Below are 25,921 nucleotides of genomic sequence, written 5' to 3'. Positions count from 1 at the left end.
CATATATAAGAAAAGTAGGACTTCAAAAAAAAAAAAAAAAAAAATCACTTTCAGCCTCTCATAGGTAATTCATAAAATTTCTCATTAGTTTCTTTTGCTATGTAATGTTACATATATAGAATTATTGGTGTTTATTTTTAAGCATTTCGGAAATTTGTATTAAATTGGTACTACTCTATTTGTACTAGAATCAGGTTGTTGGACATGAGGTGTATGCGTTTCCTGTGGATGCTGGACTAGGTTGAAATCCATGTTGCGCCTGGTAGGCCTGTAAGTCGGCTGGGTAGGATCGGCATTGGGCCTGAAATTGGGCCGAGCCACAATGTGCGGGCTGAGAAAGATTTGAGCCACAACACTTCTTTAAACCAACAAATCTGTAACCTTTCAGATTACTTCAGATATGCTTGGGGTGACCGGGTTAGTGACGTTGGGGTTCTTGCAATTAAGCCCATTATCATTGGCGAGAGAAAACGTTGGGATTGGGCTTGTGTTGTGTGTGTCTAAAAATAGCCGTGGTCAAAGAAAACGTTGGAATTGGGCCAAAAAAAACATTAGATTTAGGGCTGATATCTTTCTCTGTACTGATAAATTCGGCTGGGTAATTTGCCTTCGGGCTGAATTTATCTTTTTTTTTTTGGTATAAAAAATTCGTGCGGAGGGTTTGACGTAGGATGAGCTTGCTAATAGGTGCCAGCATAGTTAGGATATACTAGCAAACTTTGATTTGTAGGGTATTTAGTATAAAGATTCGTGTTATGGTTCGAATCATGATTCGTGGCTCATTATAATATTTTTTCTCACAAAATACATGTAAATCGAGAATAATTTTGAATAATAGTTCTAAATCCGTAAAATATTCTCTCTTATAATTTACTTAAAAAAAAAAAAAAAAGAAAGAAAGAAGAAAAAAGGTAAGCGGCCGGCCTCTAACAAGGACTTGAATAGCCATATGTTGGGTGGGTGGGTATGTGTTCGCTACATGTTTATCCTGTGTTGAAACGCTACAGAAATGGATTTGAAGTGTGTGCGTATTTGTTTTGGATTTTAATTCTTGTAATGAATCTTTTGTGAGATTACCTGCATTTTGAAACCATTTGGATCAGTTTGTACACAAATTAGTAGGGGTAAAAGTATGAACTTTCCCTAAAAAAACAGGCCAAGGAGAAAATTTGTAATATGAATGATATAAAATCAAACCTAAAGAAACTTTTGTAAATCAAGATACTAAAAGGATATCTTTCAAAAATCAAAATCAACAAGAAAATTGTTAATTCATTAGTTGGTACCGAAAAAAAAATTAATTAATTAGTTGGACAAAGTGGATCCATATTCTCTGCTATGTGGTCATAATAGAAACTACAACGTTTCTTAGTTTCTCTTGCTCTTTTTAGAGTTGTTCTTTACTTCTTTTGGGCATTTGTTTGCCATCCGGTAGGATCTCAGTGTGCGTTTAATTGGTAGATTTGTGTCATAGTTCAGATCATAATTCGTGGCTCGCTACAGTATTTTCTCTTACAAAAAATACACGTAAATCGAGAATCATGATTCTGAATCCATTAACTAAACGTTTAGACTTGTTATTTGAATTTTTCTTCTTTTTAATAATATTTTCATTGGAGGGTTTGATAGATGATGTGTCCTTCTAGCAGATGGTAATTTAGTTGGAATGCTCTAGTAGGTTTTGATAACAGTTATCATATCTCATATCTCGTCATTTATTAAAAAAGAATGTTATTTATTTTTTTAATAATTAATATTACTATACAAAGAAAAACAAGAAAAACCCACCGCCATTAATGTAGAAAGGAAAGGCATGGTCTGAAATTTGATGGTATGTTTATCTACGCGTAATCAGAATGGGCATGAACCATAGTGGGCAAGATTTGAAGTGAGTATGATTCGGAGTGAGAAATTATAGTTAAAATAAGTTGTTTACTTGGTGACAAGATTTGAAATTAGAGTCACCTTAAATCTCATTCATACGTTTATTTACGCTCATAATCAGAATGAAATAGTGTAAAAGTACTAATATACCCTTTAAGTCAATTTTATATTTTTTATTTAAAAAATTAATTGTCTACTTATTAGATTAAAATTAATCATAATTAAAATATTTAGGGTAATAATAGAGTAATAAAATAATAAATATAAATTGTACAATTATTTAAAATATAAAAATAAATTGTTAAAATTTAAATAAAATAAATAAAAATAAAGATAGTGTTAAAAAATTAAAATATATTATTAATTTATCAAACAAATAAAGTACATATTTATTATATTAAAGTTAACAATAATTAGGCTAATATTACAATATTAGGCAAAAAAATGAATAAATATATGTTGTAATTATAATTTTTTGAATTTTATTTTAATTTTATTATTTATGAGTAAAATAGGATTATGATAGTAATTTAATGTTAATATTAAAAATGAGAGTTCCAATCCTAAGGGGATATATGAGTGCCAATTTCATCCCTCAATTCTAAATTTGAGTGGGCCCATCAATTCCACTCTCATTTTAAGATAAAAAATAAATAAACATAAAATTAACTCTCATTCCTCACTTCTATTTCTCAATGTTAATAAGTAAACATACTATGAATCCTTCAAAACTTGTTCGTTTCGCTGATTTGAGTTTAGAATTCGAGTTGAGATTTAATTATATGTGAGAGCTTTTTACTGTAGTAAAAAAGTTAAATGTGATTATTTTTTAGAGCTTTTTACTATAGCAAAACTCAAATTCTAAACTCGAATAAGCGAAACGAACGAGACCGGTCCAAAACACGTTATCGAGTTGACTTCCACCACAAACAAAGGGAAAGCAATGTCATTTTCACGCTCCACATGATGATATTTTTGCTTTTTGTTTATTCTTTTAATTAATGTTTGTTATTAATTATGACTTTATGCACAGAGGAAAGGGGGTTAAAAAAAGCCATCCCTCCATTAATATTTAGGGTATTTTGTACATTAATTGTAATGTGTCTTATTTTACCAATTTTACTCTAATTATTTTATTAGATTTAGGTTTTGAGAAACAAATTAACTAATTAGATAAAAATTAATAGCTCATGGAGTAAATTGTCAAAACGCTAAGTTCAAAAGGTAAATGTAAAAAAAATCCCAATATTTAATACAAAGAAAAGGAATGTTCTGGACACTTGGACACGTTATTCAATTAAACAAAATCCCCGTGGACTACATATTTTTAAGAGATAAATTGAAAAAAAAAACAAAATTAAAAAAATCATCATAATTTATTAATAAGGGAGTTTATTAGTGTCCTCTCTTTTTTTTTAGAGAATACCAGTACTCACAGTTTATTAAATGTTAAATATGTATTATTTTTTAATCTAATTTAATTTTTAATTAAATTTAATATAAATTTAACAGTTGATAAGTGTCTTAAAAAAAAAGACATCAAAAAAAGTTTGTCAATCAATATAAACTTTGAAGAATTTCATACATTAGCACGAAACCCCATAAAAATTGACGGAAAAAAGCGGAAATTAGCTTTCACGCAGATCCAGAGCACCATGTACAAACCAAGTAAAAATGTATGCTATTGCACCTAAAAGTAAACAAGTAATTGGAGAAAACAAAAAGTGCAATTACACCTGAGAAAAAGTACTAAGAATAGGCATTCACAGAACCAGTAAATCGTGTGCTCTTCTAAAAAATTAATGGCTTGTTTAGTTTGGTAATTTAAATTTTTAATTTAAATTAAGATATAATTTTATGTAAAACTTTTTTATTATAATAAAAAAAATTAAATGTGATTATTTTTAAAATTTTTTTACTATAATAAAATTTAAATCAGTAAAATAAAAAGGGTCTAATTCACTTTCATCAGTCTAGAAAACAAACTTCCAAAGTTGAATAACCCAGAAATAGGACAAACGCACGCGAACCACAATGAGCGAACGGCAGGACAAAACTAATAACAAAGTATTTGATAAATAATTATGTCCGTTCATTTTATCCATTTGAGTTTAAAATTTAAATTTTATTACAGTAAAAAATTCTTAAAAATAATCACATTTAATTTTTTTATTATAATAAAAAATTCTCACATAAAATCACATATTAACTTAAATTAAAAACTTAAATTAATAAATTAAACGTCCCTTAGAATTAATATACAAAGGAAAACAACCAACGGTATTTACACCGAGAGGGAAGGCGTGGTCTGAATCCTTCAATAGGTTCAGAGCCCAAAACACGTTATTGAATTATAAAATACCAATTGACTTCTCATCTTAAACAAGTGGATGAATACTGTCACTTTAACGCTGCCCATGATTATACTTTTGTTCTTTTTGTTTATTCTTTTATTTAATGTGTAGTGGAAAGAAGGAAAAAAAAAAAAAGCAATGTAGTTGCGGCATAGTCTAACAATAGTTTCACTCTGCACTCTACTACAAGGTGGAGATTTCAAATCCCCCACTCCCAATTTTTTTCCTTTTTTTTTTAAAAGAAACCTTCGCCCATTAATATTTAAGACTAATTTTATGTTTACTTATCTTTTTTATTTTAAAATAAAAATAGAATTAACGGGTTTCACTCAATATTTTTTATTTTTTTTTATTTTTTTGTGAAACGTGCAAAACTAATAACAAAGTATTTGATAAATAATTATGTCCGTTCATTTTATCTATTTGAGTTTAAAATTTAAATTTTATTACAGTAAAAAATTCTTAAAAATAATCATATTTAACTTTTTATTATAATAAAAAATTCTCACATAAAATCACATATTAACTTAAATTAAAAACTCAAATTAATAAACTAAACGTGTCTTAGAATTAATATACAAAGGAAAACAACCAACGGTATTTACACCGAGAGGGAAGGCGTGGTCTGAATCCTTCAATGGGTTCAGAGCCCAAAACACGTTATTGAATTATAAAATACCAATTGACTTCTCATCTTAAACAAGTGGATGAATACTGTCACTTTAACGCTGCCCATGATTATACTTTTGTTCTTTTTGTTTATTCTTTTATTTAATGTGTAGTGGAAAGAAGGAAAAAAAAAAAAAGCAATGTAGTTGCGGCATAGTCTAACAATAGTTTCACTCTGCACTCTACTACAAGGTGGAGATTTCAAATCCCCCACTCCCAATTTTTTTCCTTTTTTTTTTAAAAGAAACCTTCGCCCATTAATATTTAAGACTAATTTATGTTTACTTATCTTTTTTATTTTAAAATAAAAATAGAATTAACGGGTTTCACTCAATATTTTTTATTTTTTTTATTTTTTTGTGAAACGTGTTTTTTCATCACTAATTTCACACAATTATTATCAAGATGTGGTACATTGGAACAACTTTATAAGCCGGAAGAACATTGTCAAAATTAAAAATTCATAGCACAACTTACGAAAACCCTATTAAGTTCAAAGGGGAGTAATACAAAGGAAAGGCATGGTCTTCGGTAGGTTGCAGTCCAAGACACGTCATTCAATTTAACAAAATCCTCGTTGACTTACATACATATTCTTAATTAAAGAAATAAAATGCAAAAATACAAAATTACAAACACCATCTTGATTTATCAATAAATTAAAGTCTTGGAAGAATTTCATACATCTACACGAAACCCAATCTAAAAGAAAAAATATATTTTTATTGAAAATACAGACAAATTTGTTATCTGCTGATTAAGAAAACAAAGTTCTGAATTTGAATAACATAGAAATAAGACATAAACGTATGCAAACCACAATAAGCGGACGGCAGGACAAAAACTAATAACAAAGTATAATTTGGTAAATAAATGGACATAGATTTTAAATCAAAAGATAATGCTAACTTCCGCCAACAAAAACAACAAACTATGCATACAAGTCTTCGTCAGAGTCCCAATCGCAGAAAGGACCATTTTTTTTATAGATGAAAATAAAGCAAACTTTATAGTTAATATTGCTGTGCAAGAACAACATGAATTTATGCCTCGGGAGGATATTCCAATGCCATAGTTTTTTCCACCGCGCGCTTCGTTTATGCCTCGGGAGGATATTCCAATGCCATAGTTTTTTCCACCGCGCGCGCTTCGTCGTCGTCGAGCCTGTAGCTACAAAACGCGCCCTGCTGATCGATGCCGATGATATCAACACATCTTCGGAAATATTCGACGCCCACTTGTAGCAGTTAAAGTCAGGAACATATGCAGAAACAACGTAACATTATTGTGAGATAACTTAGCTACTACTAGATTCTTCATGTGATGCCTGTCCCATATGTCTCCTAAGTGGTATTTCTTTTCGTTTCACCACTTTTCCTTCTTTTTTTTTTTTGTTCTTTTTCTTTTTGAACAAGATAGCATTATTGGCTATTCACTTTTCATGATTTCCTTGTACCAATTTCCTGGAAGATAAAAAGAAAGAAACCTTTGGAATACCAAACTTTGTTTTTATAAATAGATGGAAAAGATCTCTGTTTGTTTATAAATAGATAGATCTATGTTTATATTGCAGGTACGCTTCTCTGTTTCTCTCTTCTTCTTTTACAAGCATTTATTAATTTTTTATCTGATTAGTAATTAATTTGTTTCTTAATACTCAGAACTATTTCACGTGATTCTCACTTTTGTTCCTCAATTTACTCAGTATTACCCGATGTTAACCCAAGAATAGTTTTCATCCAATCAGCTTATTTTTTAAGGGTCCTTCATGATTACATGACCTGATTATCTTTTCTGTTTATTTTTTTTATTTATTTTCCTGAAAGTATTTATCGCTATTTAGTTTCTGGATTAAAAAATAGGGAAAAAAAAGGAGAAAGCTTGTTGAAGTTTCTGGCTCATTTTCTCCCCCCATTCTTAAAAAAGAATCTGGTAGTTTTTCCCTTGATAGACTGAAATGTCTTGTGAAGATAATCGTATATTTCACACTCCAATATTAATATTATGAGTTTAGATCTGTTATCCTCATTTTAACCATGAATTCATTGCTAGCATATCACTTGTAATCAAAGGAAGGAACAAACTATCCAGTCATTTGGAAAATTTGTCTTTTGATCTGAATACATATATGTATCCTTCTGTGCAGAATTTATAACGAAGTAACCTTTTCATCATTTTTGACGTTTTGACCATCATGAGTACGGATGCTGGAGCTTCTTCTTCTTCTCACACCATTTTGAAAAAGATTACATACGATGTGTTTATCAGTTTTAGAGGTGAAGATACTCGTCCTAATTTTACAAGCCATCTTCATACTGCTTTATGTCGGGCGAAAATCAAATCCTTCATAGATGAGGATGATCTCGAGAAGGGAAGTGAGATATCGCCTACACTTTTGAAAGCAATCGAAGAATCAAGGCTTTGTATAATTGTTTTGTCAGAAGACTATGCTTCCTCAAGATGGTGCTTAGAAGAACTCGAGCACATTCTTCGATGCAAGAAAACAGATGGTCAAGCCGAAGTTCTACCTGTTTTTTACAATGTCAATCGATCTGATGTGCAGAAAGTTCATGGAAGTTATAAAGTTGCATTTGCTAAACTTGAGGAACGTTTCGAGGAAGAGAAATTGCAAGCATGGAGAGAGGCTTTGATGAGAGTAGCCAATCTACCCGGTTGGGCTTCAAACGAGTTTAGGTAATCATAGTATAATATTTGAACTTGTTCTAATTATTTAAATCAGCATTGACGGATTAGAATCACAATCGCCCCTTTTCTTGAAAAAAAGAAAAAAAAAAGGATTCGTACTGCTCATATGTTTACTTTTGTTGTTTGATCATTTTTGTATGAAACACAATCTCTGTAATGCTATCATGGCTTTACGTGCACATACACGGGCAGAGCCACCTTAAACCCGGGCGGTGGGCCGGCCAAGAGGCTCCTTAGCCTTTTGCAACTTCATTCAAAAGAAGCCAAAAAAAAAAAAAAAGATTAATTCACGCTTTCTTAAACAAAATTTCTAGCTCTGCCGCTAAAAAATATATTTGTGGGTATATAATATAACACTGCAGAATATTTTTTTTAATGAGAGGAAAACTTATTGAAGTGAGAATAAAAGATATTTTGAACTTTATAATTGTATTATCGTTTGCTTGTATATCATAAAGGTTTTATTTTAATAAATGGTAAAGATATTATTTACCCGAGTGAGAATAAAGTCTCAGCATTACCATTTTTTTATGGTAACGAACAATATTCATTGCATTAGAAACATATATTTAAAGAGAAGTATTAAGTTAATTTGTATGTTTTGACATGTAATTAAAAACTTTCTGATTGGGATGAAATATATTAGATAATTGAATATTTTCTTGAATTTTCAATTAATGTCGGTTACTAATCACTATACCTTTGTATTATGGCTGTGTACCATTGGCAGGTTCGAATCAAGTTTAATCGACACAATTGTTGATGTGGTGATTAAGAAACTCAATGATTCATCTGTGTCAAGGGATGATTATTTACAGGGCCTGGTCGGAGTTACCGAACGCATCGAGCAAATTGAATCACTGTTACATATTGGCTCATTAGACGTTCATAGTATAGGTGTTTGGGGCACAGGTGGTGTAGGTAAAACAACCCTTGCTCGTGTTGTATTTTACCGGTTATCTTCTCAATTTGAAGCTTGCTGCTTTCTCGAAAATGTCCGTGAGGAATCGAAGAAGCGTGGGCCAGATCATTTTAAAAATAAACTTTTTCGTGAATTGTTGAAGGTTAGGATTCACAGCGTCACACTGCAGTTTGAAAAAGATAGGCTCCGCCGTAAAAAGGTTCTAATTGTCTTTGATGATGTAGATGATCCTGAACAACTGGAACATTTGTACAATGCTTCGTGGTTTGGTCCTGGAAGCAGAATTATTATAACAAGTAGAGATAAACAAGTTCTAAGGAATATTGGAGTAAGAAGAACGTTCAAGGTAGAGAGATTAGATTATTTTCTAGCTCTTGAACTTTTTTCTCTCCATGCTTTTAAAAAGAGCTCTCCTACCGCTGATAAAGGTGAGTTGTCAAGAAGGATAGCAAAATATGCCGGAGGTGTTCCATTGGCGCTTATAGTTTTGGGCCGCCACGTTTATTCTAAAAGCATAAAAGAATGGCAAAGTACATTGGATAAACTGCAAAAGATTCCTGACAAGAAAATTCAGAGTGTGTTGAGAATAAGCTATGATTCACTTGAGGAGACAGAGAAAGATATATTTCTTGACATCGCGTTTTTCTTCAAAGGAGAGAATAGAGATCGTATAGAAGAAATACTAAATGGTTGCGATCTCTTTGCGACTGCAGGAATAAGTGTTCTCATTGACAAGGCTCTACTAATTGTTTCTCAGGATTCAAATATGATATGGATGCATGATTTGATACAAATGATGGCTTTTGAGATTGCGCGCCCCCAGTCTACTAATCAAGATCCCAAAATTGGTAGTAGGATAGGGACTGGAGACGATTTTTATCATGCACTAAAAAATGATAGAGTAAGTCCTTAAAGCTACTCTAGATTATTCTTCAGGAAATAATTTAAACTTCTCATGAATAGTTTTTTATTTTTTTATTTTTTGTAAACAATATATATGCTCATTTATGCTTTGTTCTTAACTTTCAGGGAATTGAAAATATTACAGGAATATCTTTGGATACGTCAATTTTTAATCGAGAAATTAGCTTGTTGCCCACAACCTTTTCAAAGATGTGTGAATTAAGATTGCTCAAAATCACTGGTGGCAAGCTATGCCTTCCTCATGGTCCTCTCATCTTTCCAAACGCGCTCAAATATCTCGAATGGCATTCATATCCTTTAAAGTCATTGTCAACAAATTTTACAGCCGAGATGCTTGTTGCACTTGATATGCGCGGAAGCCAGCTTGAAAAACTTTGGGAAGGTGCCCCGGTATGCTTAACTTCACTTCTTTGTGGTTTAAAAAAAAAAGCTTCCATTAACTTTCAATAATTTTTCACAAATAACTTTATAGTTCAATACCATATGAATTGATTTCATTTTCAAGTTCCTCCTCCAAGCGGTCTTGGTGGAAATAGAATTTATGAAATGTCGATTTTACCGTAAAGCAAGAGAACTAATGGGTATTTTGTTGTGAAAAGGTTTTTGGGTATTTAAATAGCAAAATAAGTATGGAAATAAATTGCTTATAAAAAAATCATGAAAACATAAGCTCAACTTCTTTATGTATTTCCCTTAGTTTGGAAAGGGTAAATCTGACATTTTAATTAACTTCTCCAAACTTATCTTAATGATAGGGGGTGAGTTTGAAAAAAAAAAAAAAAAAGAAGAAGAAATTATGCCATATTGAATTTTTATTTTCAGAAAGAACATGTCATTTGGGAAAAGTTCTAACATAGAAAGGAGACTTTCACAATTTATCCTTTACTTTTACGCATCATGCCTTGATTATGTACAATATTCTAAGTGATGCTTGCTGAATCTGTTTTGTTACAGCATTTAGATAATTTAAAAAGAGTCGATCTGTCGGGCTCCATGTACCTAACTCAAGTTCCAGATCTCTCACTTTCTCCAAATCTTGAGAGCATAACACTTCAGTACTGCGTACGTTTGATCGAAGCTCCGTCATATATCGAACATCTTGAGAAGCTTAAAGAGCTTTCTCTCATAGGCTGCCCATCCCTTTGCAAGCTATCAGCGCTTCCAAGGAATTTAAGAACATTAAAAGTGCTCACTGGACCAATTCAGCTTGATCAAACCGATTGTTCTTGTAGCAACAACATTACATGGTATCCCTCTTTTGAGTTTTCATCAAAGTTGGAAAGATTTCCAATCATCCCAGAGCTCATCAAGTCCATAAGGACTCTCAAATTAGATTTTGCGGCAATTAAAGAGCTGCCTTCGTCAATAAGCAACTTATCCGGGCTCAAAACATTAAGCCTGAAATTTTGCCAAAATCTTGAGTTTCTCCCTGATAGCATCCATTGTTTAAGGTCTTTACGCAAACTCAAAATTGCTTTTTGTCGAAATCTTAAATCATTACCAATACTTCCTTCGTCGTCTCTAATATTTCTTGATGCGACGTGTTGCGCCTCGTTGAAGACGATGTCAAATTCAGTAACTTCGATCAAACAAAATTGGGATGATCTCCATAATAGACGATATAAGTGGGAAGAGTTCAAATTTTGGGGTTGCGGAATGTTGGATGAGAACGCACACAATGCTCTTATGGATGAAGCACTGTTTAGAATTTTGCGTTTGGCAACTTTAGTAAATAAATACGGACTCTATCATAATGCTCTTGATGAAGATGAAGGTGACACGTTGGCGCGGGTATGTCTCTCTTCTTTTTAATTACAAGTTAAGATTTAGTGGGAGTGTTAAAATAATAATGTTGGTTCTCTCTCTACTATGGTATGTACAGGTATATAATAAAATTTTCTGGTCAGAAAGCAAAATTCCGAGGTGGTTTAGTCATAAGAGTGAGGAATCTTCGATATGTATGAACGTTCCACATCCTGATCAATGGTATAACAACAGCTACTTGGGTCTTGCCGCTTGCGTCATTGTTGAGTTCGATGACCTCTCAACGACTAAACCGATCTCTTTAGAAGTTTATTGGGAGTCCGTTTACACGTTCCCTAATGGAGATTCATGGAGTCAGAGAAGAGTTGTGCAATTTGATCTTTCATATGAATATCATGTTCATGGTATTCGTGAATGTTGTACTACTCTTTTCGAGGATTTAATTCGCGAAGATCTTCATTATGACTCTGTGAATAATTCCAAACACGTGTTTCTTTTTATGGACAATACTTATGGTGAGTTCCTTATATTGGACAATGGGAAACTTGATGCAAATGGGAATAAGTTCCCCCGTGCCGCCACACTTGATTTTGACTATTTTTCTGAAGAATGGAGTGAGTACCTCAAAGCAGACGAAGAAACATTTGATGCAAATGGGAATAATGCTACAGCAACTTTCTCCTTTGATTTGTCTGAAGAAAGTAAGGGATTTGCAAAACTCAACAAGTGCGGGGTTCACTTCTTATATACTCAAGAGGCAGAGAGATTTGGTTTTGTAGAACAAACTAACAACGATGATGGAGAGTCTGAATCGAGCAAAGATGAAAGCATTCATTCTGAATCAGATCAAGAAGAAAGCAAGGAATCACTCCCTAATCATTCTGAATCAGATCAAGAAGAAAGCAAGGAACCACTCCCTAAGAGAATCAGGACATAAAAACCCCACTTTTCCGATACCATATATGAGGTAATTTAGAAAACAAATTTTGCGGCGGTTGAAGTGGTTCAAAAGCCATGTTGTTGATGATGCCTCCATTTATGTTGATTGTCAAAATAATAATAATGCTTGGTTCTGTTGTTGACGATGCTGTCTTGGGCTTTTGTGAATTTGATCAAGGGCTGGAATTAAGGGAATTTGTCCTCGTGTCCCCAAGTATAGCTGCAGAGATGATGAAGCCTTTGGGTGTGCTTAAATAGAGATGTCAATCGTGTCATGCTCATGCTTATCTTCATGCCGTATCATGTCAGATCTATAATGGTTAAAGCTATGAGTTCGACACGACCCATCACCTCATGTCGTTCTTATCCTAACCCATCATAATTTGGTACCGTGCCGTGTCTGGTCTAAAATTTTTCGTGTTGTGCCAATGAGCTTGTTGGGCTACTCGACTCAATTGGCACAAAGCTACCGAGCTTGCTCTTTTGGTTGTCAGTGTCACTTTCTTGTGATTTTTGCAAAATTTATATTCAAATTTGATTGTATTTCTTTTGATGGGGTGAGTACTTCTTTATCATCATCATCATCATCATCATTATTACTCTAATTGCGACGTGTTTCTCTCCTGCTTATTTTTGCTTCAGTTTCTAGTTTGGAGCTTCTGTTAGCTCTGTTTCCAGGCTTATTTTCTGTTTCATTAAATTATAAATAAGTGTTTTCATTAAAAAAAAAGTATAAATAAGTGTGTTCGTATGGATTGGAACTCAAGTGAGGGTGCTAATAATATATTTTTCTTCTCAACGTTGTTCATATATGTATTTGTGTGTGTATATATATGTATATATATATGTATATATATATATGTATATTAGAAAAGTGACTGAGATTTTCAGTATCAGGACTAGAAAGCAGCCTCAAGCAAGAATTAGCAATATGTGAATGCGTTGGTGAGAAGCCTTTTCTTCAATATCAATATAGTATAAGTCATGGTATTTTTTCGATAGCCATAATTATCCATTTTTTCAACCAATTGCATTGCATGTGCGCCAACATTGCCGCTTGTATATAGAAACCCGAAAGTGTAATAAATAGCAGATTTATGAAACTAAATTAAGTAAATAATAGATGTAAAAACTATTTAAAGTAAGTAATAGTTTATCACGTACATAAAATATTTACGATTGATAAAAAATTATTTACGTGGTAAAAATTTTTTATTTACGTAAAAATATTTTTTATTAGTCTTAGAAAGAAAATTTACGTGAAATAACTTTTTACTAGTCGTAAAAAGAATATTTACATAGTAAATTACTATTTACTTAAAATAGTTGTAAAATCTACAATTTTATATGGTAAAAAATCTTTATTTAAATGAAAAAATCTTTTTACTAGTCACAAAAATAAAGTTTTTGTGTAAAAAAATATTTTTGCTAGTCATAAATGAACTATTTACGCGGTAAATCCGTAAATGATTCATTTACTAAGTAAAATGCTATTTAGTTTTAAAATCTACTATTTATTTAATTAATTTTATAAGTTAAAATCTATTACCAATAATAGAGAGGTTAAAATTTTGTTTATTTCTAATAACATTCTGTTAGTTTCATAAATTAAAATTCTATTACCAATAACATTTTCCACTAAGTTACTACCATCTCTCTTAAGACAAGCTAACATTACCTTAAAGAAAAAATTGTAGAATTTACTTTTAAAAGTGTAAGTATGGATTTTTACCCTCCATTCTTAATTATTACCCTTTTACTAGTATAATTATTTAACTAAAAAAGTTATAAATTAATAATAAAGAATAACAATCTTAATCCTTGCATTTTAAAGGTTATTTATCTTCTTTCCCATTACTCTAGTAACCCGAAGGCGGGACTAATTCCTCAAGCAAGACCTATGGGCCTTATGGGCTCAAAACGTTACACAAAGCTTGTTAAACTACCAGTACTAACCAAGTAAGTCAATGGGCCTTCTGGGCACGTTCCCATTCCTCCTTATTGTGGTAAGGATTATTTTGTTTTTTCAAAAATACCTTTATTCTTAATTTATAATATTTTTAGTCAAATAATTATACTAATGGAAGAATATTTATTAAAAATATTAGATAAAAGTCTATATTCATACACATTAATTATCCATTTATCTTTTTTTTTTATTTTTTTTCATGAAGATTTAACTTGAGTATAAAATTTTAAAAACAGTCCAAAAGTAGACTTTAGAAGAATTTCACACGTCTGCACAAAATCGAATTGGGATGTTTGGTAGAGGGATTCGTTCCCTGATTCGAATCATGATTCGTGGTTCGTTACAGTATTTTTTCTCACAAAAAATTCACGTAAATCGAAAATGGTTCGAATCACATGGTTTGAATCCTCCAACCAAACGTCGTCTTAAGATAAAGGAAATCAAAATTCATAGAAGAAGTGGGAAAGTTTCACCGGAGAGGAGCGCCGTCAACAAAAAAAAAAAAGTAAAAACAAAAACAAAAAGAAAGAAAAAGAAGCAAAAGTTTTTGGGATAATTCCATGTTAGGTACTAAGAGAAATGACTATAAAGACATCTTATATTTCAACTATACTCTATTAAAAATTGTTTATTATGGACATATATTTTTTACTTTATTTTGACATTATTTAACTAAATTTAACGAATAAAAATGAAGTTATAGTGAGAAGATCCCGAGAATTATTCGTTTCGCTGATTCGAGTTTAGAATTTGAGTTTTGTTACAGTAAAAAGCTCTCACAAACAGTGACATCTAACTTTTTTGCTACAGTAAAAAGTTTTCATATAAAATTACATTTCAATTCAAATTTTAAACTCGAATCAGCAAAGGAACGAGACTATAGTGTTGACCGTAGTATAAAATACTTTATATCTAAAAAAAACTGTATTATGATGTCGAACTTGGTATCTTTTAATAATTTTTAATTTTTCGTCTCACTCTCCTATCGTAATTTTCTATGACGAACTACTCAAAAAAAATAAAAAATATAAAAATATAAAAATATAAAAATCTATGACGAACTATCTTTATTGGCTATGCCCTTTTCAATTCCTTGTTACCTTCCCGGAAATTTCCCAGAAGAATAAAAGAAAAGATTTCTCAAGATCAGCACCAAAATATAACGATTTCTGTTTTCTTTTCCAGTCGCCGGCGATCAGATCTGTATGTTCTCTTTCGCTCTCTCTCTCAAGCATCTTTATATAGGATCGATTATGATACTTTGGTTGTTATGTATTATTATTTCTATATATATATATTTTGAGAATTATTATTTCTCTATTTTCTCGTTACTTCTTGACTTTTTGTTTTGAAGTTGTTACTTCATTTCTTCTTTGTCTTGGATCGATTATGAGCGCATTGACTTCATTTTTTGTTCTCTTGGAGTAATTATATATCACTTTTAGTATCATTTACGTTGATTGAAAAAAATAAGAGCAATCATTCTGGACAAATTGCGTGGTTATAAATATATAGACAAGAACTTATACAGTGCTCTAGCATTTTTGTTAATTTCCATTTTTTCTTTCATCTTTTATTTGCTCTCCTTATTTAGGGTTTTTAGCACTTTTGGTCCCCTAACTTTCGTGGTTTAGTAAATTGTCTCATAAATTTTTACTTTTAGCAGAAGTTAGCCCTCAACTTGTAATGTTGCAATATGCACCATTTTGATGATGATTGTGTTAAATTAGTGTCTAAAAAGTACGCTCAATGAAAAATTTTAACATCCTAATTTAAATGTAACACAAATCTTTCAATTTCTCAATTTTTTAATCCCTTAAATCTAATACAAAATTTGAGCAAATTTAGTAAAATATGGCATATTGCAACAAATTTACAAGTTCGAGAGGTTGATTATCAAAATTAAAAGTTAGGGGGCAATTTGCTAAACCACGACAAGCTCGGGGGGCAATTGTGCTAAACCCCCTTATTTATTATGTGCTTAATTTTTTCTTTTACAGAAAAGATGTTTTGCTGTTATTTTTTTTTTCAAATGGTTTGTTTCCTTAAAAAAAGGGAAAGATTATTCAAAAGTTTTTCTTTTCCTCTTATTTTGATTTTTCTTAAAAAAGTTGGTTAATTTCAATTTAGACTCCGGTCTCTGAGAAATACTCATTGTCTTGCTTTGCCCCTTGAACTTTCAAATTTCTCACTACTTGCACCCGACCTTTACAAACGTTGCACTATTAGTCCCTCCGTGACAGATCTGTTAAAAAGTGGACAAAATGAGCATGTGAGGCGCAAGTGATGCATTGGGGGTCGTTAAAAAATGCCATTCATAATGCATTTTATCTTCATTATCTGATTTTGAGGCAAAATCCCTAAATTCCCAAATTGCATTGTTGATGGAAAAAGGAGGGCAAACCAAAATGTCTTCTTTCCAAATAAGTTAATTCAGGCCAAAGGGTGTTATTAATGGCAATTTAAACAACTCTAACCCTCACATTCTCATTTTGTCCATTTTCTAATAGTTCTTTTACAGAGGGACTAGGGCTAAAATTGAAATTAACGCTAAAAAAGATTTGGGTTAATTTCAAATTTTGTCCCCTAAAAATGGCACAACAAGCTCCCAAACTTTTCATGAGTTGCAATTTTGATACTTTAATTAATGGAATGCCATGTGACATTTCATTGGTAAAAGTACCAAGTTTGCAACTGATGAAAGGTTCGGGGATTAGTTGTGCCATTTTGAATTGTATGGGTCTGGGATAACCCCTATTCTTGTAGTTTCTGCCTTGATCTCATATATTGTTGGTGATGTTGACCTTCAAAAGATTACAATATTTTCTAGGAAAGATCATCAAGTATTTCACCTTGGTATTATAGTTATGAGCATGTGTTCATTACCTCATATATCACTTGTCAATAAAGATACAAACTACTCCCAGGCGAATTTGACTTGTGATCGAATTATGTGTATTTATGCAGAGGAAGTGGGTTTTTGATCCAAAAGATGAGTACAAGTACGGCTGCTGGGGGTTCCTCTGCTCGGAGCACATTTATGAAGACTAAATATGATGTATATATTAGTTTTAAATGTGAGGATACTGGCTCTAATTTTACAAGCCATCTTCATAGTGCTTTATGTCAAGCGAAAATCGAAGCCTTAACAGATAATGAGGATCATCTTGAGAAGGAAAATGGGATACCTCCCACACTTTTGAAAGCAATTGAAGAATCAAAACTTTGTCTAATTATTTTATCAAAAGACTATGCTTCCTCAAGACGTTGCTTAGAGGAACTCGTGCACATTCTTGGATGCAAGAAAACGGATGGACAGGGCAAAATTCTACCCGTCTTTTACAATGTCAATCCATCAGATGTACGGAAACTACAAGGAGATTATGCGGTTGCATTTGCTAAACTTGAAAAACATTTTGAGGGGGAGGAGAACAAATTGCAAGCATGGAGAGAGGCTTTGATGAGAATAGCCGATCTCTCTGGCTGGGCATCAAAGGAGTTTAGGTAATCACAGTACAATCTTTACAATCTTTGTAGTTACTCTGTTTACTTAACTCATGCATGACAGATCATCCCTTCTCCCTTAAAAGGCTACTGCAATATGTTTTTCATTTTGTTGTCGGAATCTTTTTGTTTGAAAAGCAAGCATAGTACTTTATTGTAGTCACAGTAAGTATAAATGTATACTGCTAACTGCGTTAAAATGTTTTTTTAAAAAATTTATATCAACATATCTATCCATAACATATATATAGCTACAAGAAAGAGCTACTTTCTCACTGTTCAATTTGACCGTGAAGTTATTTTGCAGTTTTTGTTTCTTTTTCCCTTACTTTTTTTTTTTTTTTTTTTTTCATCGCTAATAAAATAATGTATAGAAAAGTGTATCAACTGTGGATTGACTGACAATGCACTAATCAATTCTCGTTAATTGTTAAAGTTATTTATTTATTTATTTTTTTAGTGTAATCTTTTGCATGCTGTATGTGTTTGTAAGCTACCTTTGTCTTACGTATGTGTGCACATTGGCTGGTCCGAAACCAATTTAGTTGACACAATTGTGGATGTCGTAATTGATTCCTAATCTATGCGTGGTTCAATATTATTACTCGGTGCACATTGGCTGGTCCGAAACCAATTTAGTTGACACAATTGTGGATGTTGTAATTGATTTCTAATCTATGCGTGGTTCAATATTATTACTCTCAGAGAAATATTCTTTTAGTAATTTTGGAATCTTTTGACATTTAGAAGTAATCTCATTAACATGAAAGACATATAGGTAACCGCTTTCTTGATTTCTCATTTCTGCATTATGGATGTGTACGTATTGGCAGGTCTGAATCAAAATTGATCGACACAATTGTTAATGTTGTGATTAAGAAACTCAACGATATGCCTGTGGCAAAGGATGATTATTTGCAGGGCCTGGTTGGAGTTACTAAACGCATTGAAGAAATTGAATCGCTGTTGCACATTGGTGCATCAGATGTTTTTACCATAGGTATTTGGGGCGTAGGTGGCATAGGTAAAACAACCCTTGCTCGTGTTGTATTTTACCGATTATTTTCTCAATTTGATGCTTGTAGTTTTCTCGAAAATATTCGAGAGGAATCAAAGAAGCATGAGCCGGATCATTTGAGAAACAAACTTTTTTCTGAGTTGTTGAAGGTTGGAAGTGATATGCATAGCATCTCATTGCAGTTTGAAAAGGATAGGCTTCGCCATAAAAAGGTTCTAATTGTCTTTGATGATGTAGATGATCCCCAACAACTAGATCAGTTATTTAGTCGTTCCTGGTTTGGTCGTGAGAGTAGAATAATCGTAACAAGTAGAGATCGGCAAGTGCTTAGGAGTATTGGAGTAAGTAACATGTTGTTTGAAGTAGAGAGATTAGATTATGTTGAAGCTCTTGAACTTTTTTCTCTACATGCTTTTAAACGGAAGTCTCCTACCACAAAGAAAGAACATTTGTCAAGAAGGGTAGTCGATTATGCTGGAGGTATTCCATTGGCTCTTATAGTTTTGGGCCGCCATCTTTATTCTCGAAACATAAAAGAATGGAAATATATATTGGATAATATACAAAAGATTCCCGACAAAACAATCCAAAGTGCATTGAGAATAAGCTACAATTCGCTAGATGATGCTGAAAAAGATATATTTCTTTACATCGCATGTTTCTTTAAGGGGGAGTATAGAAATCTTGTAGAAGAAATACTAGATGCTTGTGGTTACTTTGCAGCTGCTGGAATAAGAGTTCTTATTGATAAGGCACTAATAACTATATGTGCGTACCTGAACGAAATACAAATGTATGATTTGCTACAAATGATGGCTTTTGAAATTGTTCGCCCGCAATCTACTATTCAAGATTCCAGAAAAGGCAGCATGTTATGGATTGCCGATGATATTTATCGTGCGCTAAATAATGATGAAGTAAGTACTTAGTGTCTGGTACTTTAGAATATTCTTCTGATAAAGAGTTTTTACGTTCTTTTGTTTTGTTTTGTTTTTTCTCCCCCCTTAAACTATAGACGTTTATTAAGGCAGTTTGTCCTAATTTGTCAGGGAGCTGAAAACGTTAAAGGAATATCCTTGGATACGTCTAATTTTAATCGCGAGATTAGCTTGTTGCCTACATCCTTTTTAAAGATGTGCGAACTAAGAATGCTCAAAATCAATGGTAGCAAATTATGCTTTCCTCAAGGTCCCCCTGCTTTCCCCAATATGCTCAGGTATCTCAATTGGCGTGCATATCCTTTAAAATCCTTGTCAACAAATTTTAGTGCAGAGATGCTCGTTGTACTTGAGATGCGGGGAAGCAAACTTGAAAAACTTTGGGAAGGTGCCCCGGTATGGTTAACGTCGTTTATTCTAAAATAAAATGGAGATTTTTATGATTTCTTTTTATTTGTTTATACATTTTGTGCCTTGAGTCAAAGTGCATACATGCATTTCAAGTACTGATACTTGGTAAATTTCTTTTGTTACAGCATTTAGATAAATTAAAAAGTATCGATCTCTCAGGCTCCATGCAGCTTACTCAAGTTCCAGATCTCTCCCAGGCTCCAAATATTGAGTGCATGAATTTTATGTTTTGTGCACGTTTGATTGAAGTTCCGTCATATTTTCAACATCTTTATAAGCTTAAGGAGCTTTATTTAATAGGATGCTCATCTCTTTGCAAGTTATCGGGGCTTCCAAAGAATTTAAGAACATTAAATGTGCTTCCTGGACCACTTGACCGTGGGTGCAAGTCTTACTGTAGGTGTAGGAACCTCTGTACATGGTTTTCCTCTTTTCATTTTTCTTCAATGTTGGAAAAGTTTCCAAAAATCTCGGAGCCTATGGAATCTATAAAGACTCTTAAATTAGATTTTTCAGCGATTAAAGAGCTACCCTTGTCAATTAAAAATTTAACTGGGCTTGAAATATTAAGCCTGAATTTTTGCCAAAATCTTGAGTTTCTCCCTGACAGTATCCATAGCTTAAGCTCTTTGCAAAAACTACGCCTTGCTTTCTGTCAAAAACTTGAATCACTACCAATACTTCCTCCATCTCTATCAGTTCTTGATGCCAGGTGCTGCACTTCATTGAAGATTGTGTCAAGTTTAATGCCTTTGGTGAAACAAAATTGGGATGATCTCTACGATAGAGGTTACAAGTGGGAAGAGTTTAGATTTTTGGGTTGTGAAATGTTGGATGAGAATGCACGCAAAGTTCTTATGGATGAAGCATTGTATAGAGTTTTGCGTTTCGCAACTTTATTTTCTAAATATGGACCCCTTTGTGGTGATGTTGACGACGACGACTACAATGATGACGACGATGATGATGTTGATTACAGGTTGTTTCGGGTATGTCTCCCTCTTTTTTATATCTAGAATATTTCTGAAGTAGTAGTTAAAATTTTGGTGGGAATATATATATTTTTTCTTTTTTCGCTAAAGATTCTGGTGGAAATATTGTTAAACTAATAATAGCTCTCTTTCATCCATGTTACGTACCTACAGAGTGGAACTCATATTTGTTGGCCAGGATGGGAAATTCCAAGGTGGTTCATTCACAAGAGTGAGGAATCTTCAATTTGTGTACACCTTCCTCATCCTGATCAATGGTACAACAGCAGCTACTTAGGTCTCGCCGCTTGCGTTCTTGTTGGGTTCAATGACATCCTTTTGACGGCTAAACCTCTCTCGTTAGTAGTTTATTGGAATTCTGTTTACATGTTCCCTAATGGCGATTCATGGAAACAGACAAGAATTATGGATTTCTCTCTCTCATATGTATATCGTAAGGCTTCTTTTAGTGAATGTTCTTGTACTCTTGATGGTAAAGTTTTCGAAAAGAATATTGATGACTCCCTGAAGTCTGCATACGTGTTTGTGTTTGTGGACAACACTTACGGTGAGTTCCTCACATCAAAAAATGGGCAACTTGATGCAAATGGGAATAAGTCCCCTTGTACCGGTACAGTTGATTTATCCATTTACTCTAGGGAATGGGGTAACTACCTTAAAGCAGACGAAAGAAGTTTTGATGCAAATGGGAATAATGGAATCAATCGTACTGCTACAGCCTCATTTTCATTTGATTTGTGCGAAGATAGTCAGGTATTTGCAAAAATAAAGGGGTGTGGGATCCACTTCCTATATACCCAAGAGGCAGAGAGATTTGGTTTTGTACAACAAATTGAGTTTGAATCAAGTGGAGGTGAAAGCATTCATTCTGAATCACTGCAAGCAGAAGACGAAGAAGATCAAGATGGGGAATCACTCCCTAAAAGAATTAGAATATAAAATCTTTTTTCCCCGTCAGAGGTAATTTATAATTTTTTTTTTATCTTCTTTTGTTATGTTTGCTTACATAGACATATAAATATTCATCAATTCTTACGATTGAGTTTACTAGCATTTATTCTAGCCAGCTTTCAAAATTACATTTGCCAATTCCTATAGTCTGTATAACACTTTGGTCATTAAACTTCAAAACTTCAAAAATTTGATCTTAGCATTAGATACTTCTGACAATCAACTTTTCTTTTATGTTTACATGTATATAGAATGTTCAACAATTTAATCAACATATTTCTCTAACAATCAACCTCATTTTTTTGTTAGATCAAGTTGTTGGAGTACCTTGTTGATTAGGCTCGGGCTTCTCTAAGTGTTGTCGTGGTGATCCGACTTCTTGAGGCGTCATAAAACTTACTTAAACGTAATTACTTAATTTATTTTCTTGTTTACAAAAATTTTAGGGAATTTTTTTTTGAATTATATCATAAAATATCATAACATTGCATATCAAGTCATATTGCACCATAGTCCATAGATCATAATAAGTAGTTTACATAAAGGTTAACTATACAAGTTAGAATTAGTCATAAAATGCCCATAAGAGTCATAATACATACACTCTATAATGTAGCTATATTGAGTCCCAAAAGATTAGACAAGTTCAATAACAAGTGCAGTCATTCAAAATAAGAAGATATCAGAAGGTCACGGCCAGTGATCCTAAAGTTTGTATCTATACGGCCTACTATGGAGGTCAAATGTCTACTTCTCCTACTTATCCATGGAGCCCTGGAGGTCAAATGTCTACTTCTCCTACTTATCCATGGAGCCCTCACCACTCTGGTGCTCACTTGGGTCCTCCTCTTGGTATGAATCTTCATTGGAATCCTCCTCTGAATCGTCCAATGGTACCTAATGTGAAGCGGACCCTTTCTAGGGCGAGGGTCTGACAGAACATGTCTGAAACCGTAACGTTTGCAACACTCCTCTAGTGCTGCTAGCCCATCCCTAATCGTCTTTGCAACAAAATAGGTATCAATACATAGGCAGTCTAGGCTTGTGTAGGGTGCTCGATGCAAACGGTCCCTAACCTCTCTCGGAAGTCCTCGCAAAAAGAGGTGACACTACTCGTCTTCCAACACAGGGAAGGTGTGACTCTCCAACATCTCGATCCTGAAGCGACACATGTTGGTCTCAGCATCCTCACCATGGGTGACCATTCCTCAGTCAATTTGAGGAAGTATCTCGCCTGTGCAATTGTCACTGCTTGATATGGCGGTCTTTATAGAGGTGCCTTCCCTGTAGAAAAACAAACATTAATGCTGCGATAAAACTCATCTCATGTCATATCCTGAGGGTCTCTCACGGTGTTCTCCCACTAGATGTGAGCATCGTCGACGAGCAGTCCTATGGCAACCCTGTCTAGGAGTCGACATAATTTAGGAAACTGGTAACACTTCACAAGAGCCGATTCTAGACTTGTGATATTGACATCGAATCCTAGACGAGGTTGGCCGTAGGACAGCTTGTCAATGACGTCGCATCTGGTGGGAGATCACTGGGAGAGACCCTCAAGATTTGACATGGGATGAATTTTATCGCAGCATTATCGCTGGTTTTCCTTCAGCGGAGGCACCTCCACAGAGATTGTCATATTAGGCAGTGACATTTGAACATGATACTTCCTCAGATTGACTGATGAATGGGGACCCATGCGTGTCGAGGATGTTGAGATCTACATACGTCACTTCAAGACAGAGTTATTGGAGAGACCCCTTTTCTATGACGAAGGTCGAGCAGTGTCCATCTATTTCTATGAAGATTTCGAGAAAGGTTAGAAACCGTTTACATCCCTACACGAGATAAGACCGCCTGCGTAATGATACCAACTTTGTAGTAAAGATGATCAGGGATGTGCTAGCAGCACTAGAGGAGCGTCGCCGATATTACGGTTTCAAATGCATTCTCCTAGACCCGCACTCTAGAAAGGGGGTTTAATTGATATCAAGTTCTGTCATACTTGCAATTTTATGATGTATGGTGTTATATGACTTGCAATTTTATGATGAATTTTTTGTCTTTCAAGTGTACTGAGAGCTACTGAGCTCTCTCTTTCAGTGGTCAATGTGTCTTGGGAATTTAAGTTCATAATATCTTCAGCTTTGATGATTCTTTTGATCGTGTTTCTTTTGATGGGTTGGATCACCATGTGTTGTTGGAGATTACAACTTTTTTTATTATGATTCTATCATCCATGTTAACACAGGTGGACTTTGAGATTTGCTGGCCAGGAAGTGAAATTTCTAGGTGGTTCGTTCATAAGAGCGAGCCAGCAAGGGATCTTCAATAAGTATCGGCCTTCCTCATCGAACATTCTGTGGTGTAACAGCAGCTACTTGGGTCTTACCTTTTCTGTTGTCCTTTATTTTGGAAATGTTGACTGGGACTGGAAAGTTTGTTGCGATGTTGTTTATGCTAACTCATGTTTCTATGAAATCACAATTTATAACATAAAAAGGAAAAAATGAAACAATAATATAAGAAAATAACATAATTCCTAACATGCCACTCTAGAATTTATCAAATTATGAAGGCATTCAAAACAATAACCGGGTCATACATGATTATCCCAAAATAAAAGCGTGCAGCCATGGACATTAAAATCTCACCTAAATCACATATATCCTTCCTCAATCGTCAACTAAAGAAAATTATTCATAATCTTCTTAAACCAACAGCCAACACCAAAGGAAATCACCTAATAACCATGAATACTAAATTAGAGATGGAACATACCTTGAAATCTTCTTGATTGTGGCTTGGAAGAACTAAAGGTTTGCAAAAAAAGGTTAGAATAATGGAGGTTTGATGGCTGGCTTGGAGGCTCTCTGTGGCGTTTTTAAACGCGAGGGAAAGAAGAAGAAAGAGGGAGAGGGAGAGAGAGTGTGTGTACACATAGGAGTTGAAAATACATATTGACTCAAGATTTGGCATTAATTTGAGGATTAATTCTTTGATTAAATGACCCTTAACAGCTGAAGAAATGGCTGTCATTAGGGTGTAAAATCGTGTGGAAGACAAATACAAGAGTTAGGTCAACTTTTAGAATTTCCGTTCTTATTCGCGTGCAGTAACCTGGTCGGAGACTGCTGAATATCCGCATCGTATACTGGTGATATCTTCTTATTCCGATGTCCGATTTGCGCAAATGAGTAGGCGTTGGAAAGCTGATGAAAGACTCTACATTTGTCTATAAAGTAGAGGAATAATTTCAGAATTTTAAAGGTCCAAAATAGAGCTGGAAATTAACATAATGGAAATGATTCTTTTGTCTAGAAGAAAAAAATAAAAAAACGTAAAATTTTCCTAAAGACACTTAATTCCATGCAATATAACATGAAGTAAATCATATGATGAACATATATTCATTTATCAAATCATAAAAAAATGAACATATATGTATAATTTCTATAACATGGCATGAACTTGTTCTTAACACCTCGTGTTCTCGTCGCGTTCACCTATAAAATATAAATCAACGTGATGTTAGAATTAACTAATTTTATGCCATAACATTATTTAAGTTAATTCCTAACGTCTATTTCTACGAATTTGTCAGTTAGAAAAATGAGTGTTACAGACGCGCAGTTGAGACGTGTCTGAAGGTTGGCCGACGACAACTGTGGCAGCGTGTGGGTCTCGCCACTTTTCATTCTGGCTAGTGAGAGAGCGACACGTGGTACGTTTGTCGGTTACTAATTGGGGTTGCGCGTGATCAAGTGTTTCATACATAGGTGAGCTCTTTTTTTTGCTCCAATTATTTGTTAAGACGTGTCCGCCTATTTGAGCGAACCAATTAGTTTTCGCCACATGGATCTCACTAATCAATGTTTCTAATAATTGTGCGACGCATGGCGTTTTCGGTGAAAGGCGCCACACTGGATCATGTTCAACATTTGAAAAGAAAAAAAAAAAAAAACGTGGATAATTG

At 33.5% G+C, this 25,921-nt stretch overlaps 2 protein-coding genes across 2 annotated transcripts; both read left to right on the top strand.

Annotated features, from left to right (window-relative positions):
* Positions 1-7,472: 7,472 nt before the first annotated feature.
* Positions 7,473-12,160, top strand: LOC112092202 (disease resistance protein RML1B-like). Its single transcript, XM_024167670.1, has 5 exons — positions 7,473-7,601; positions 8,344-9,436; positions 9,565-9,849; positions 10,414-11,250; positions 11,342-12,160. The coding sequence occupies exons 1-5, from the start codon at positions 7,558-7,560 to the stop codon at positions 12,158-12,160; spliced, it is 3,078 nt and encodes a 1,025-aa protein (XP_024023438.1). The 5' UTR covers positions 7,473-7,557.
* A 3,055-nt stretch (positions 12,161-15,215) lies between these two features.
* Positions 15,216-23,776, top strand: LOC112092205 (disease resistance protein RML1A-like). Its single transcript, XM_024167672.1, has 7 exons — positions 15,216-15,334; positions 17,099-17,635; positions 18,469-19,570; positions 19,703-19,987; positions 20,128-20,991; positions 21,148-21,954; positions 22,255-23,776. The coding sequence occupies exons 2-6, from the start codon at positions 17,124-17,126 to the stop codon at positions 21,931-21,933; spliced, it is 3,549 nt and encodes a 1,182-aa protein (XP_024023440.1). The 5' UTR covers positions 15,216-15,334; positions 17,099-17,123; the 3' UTR covers positions 21,934-21,954; positions 22,255-23,776.
* The last annotated feature ends 2,145 nt before the right edge of the window (positions 23,777-25,921 follow it).

This window comes from Morus notabilis, unplaced genomic scaffold (genome assembly GCF_000414095.1).
Source record: "Morus notabilis unplaced genomic scaffold, ASM41409v2 Scaffold1036, whole genome shotgun sequence".
Lineage (NCBI taxonomy): Eukaryota > Viridiplantae > Streptophyta > Magnoliopsida > Rosales > Moraceae > Morus > Morus notabilis.
This window is presented reverse-complemented; position numbering and strand designations above follow the sequence as displayed.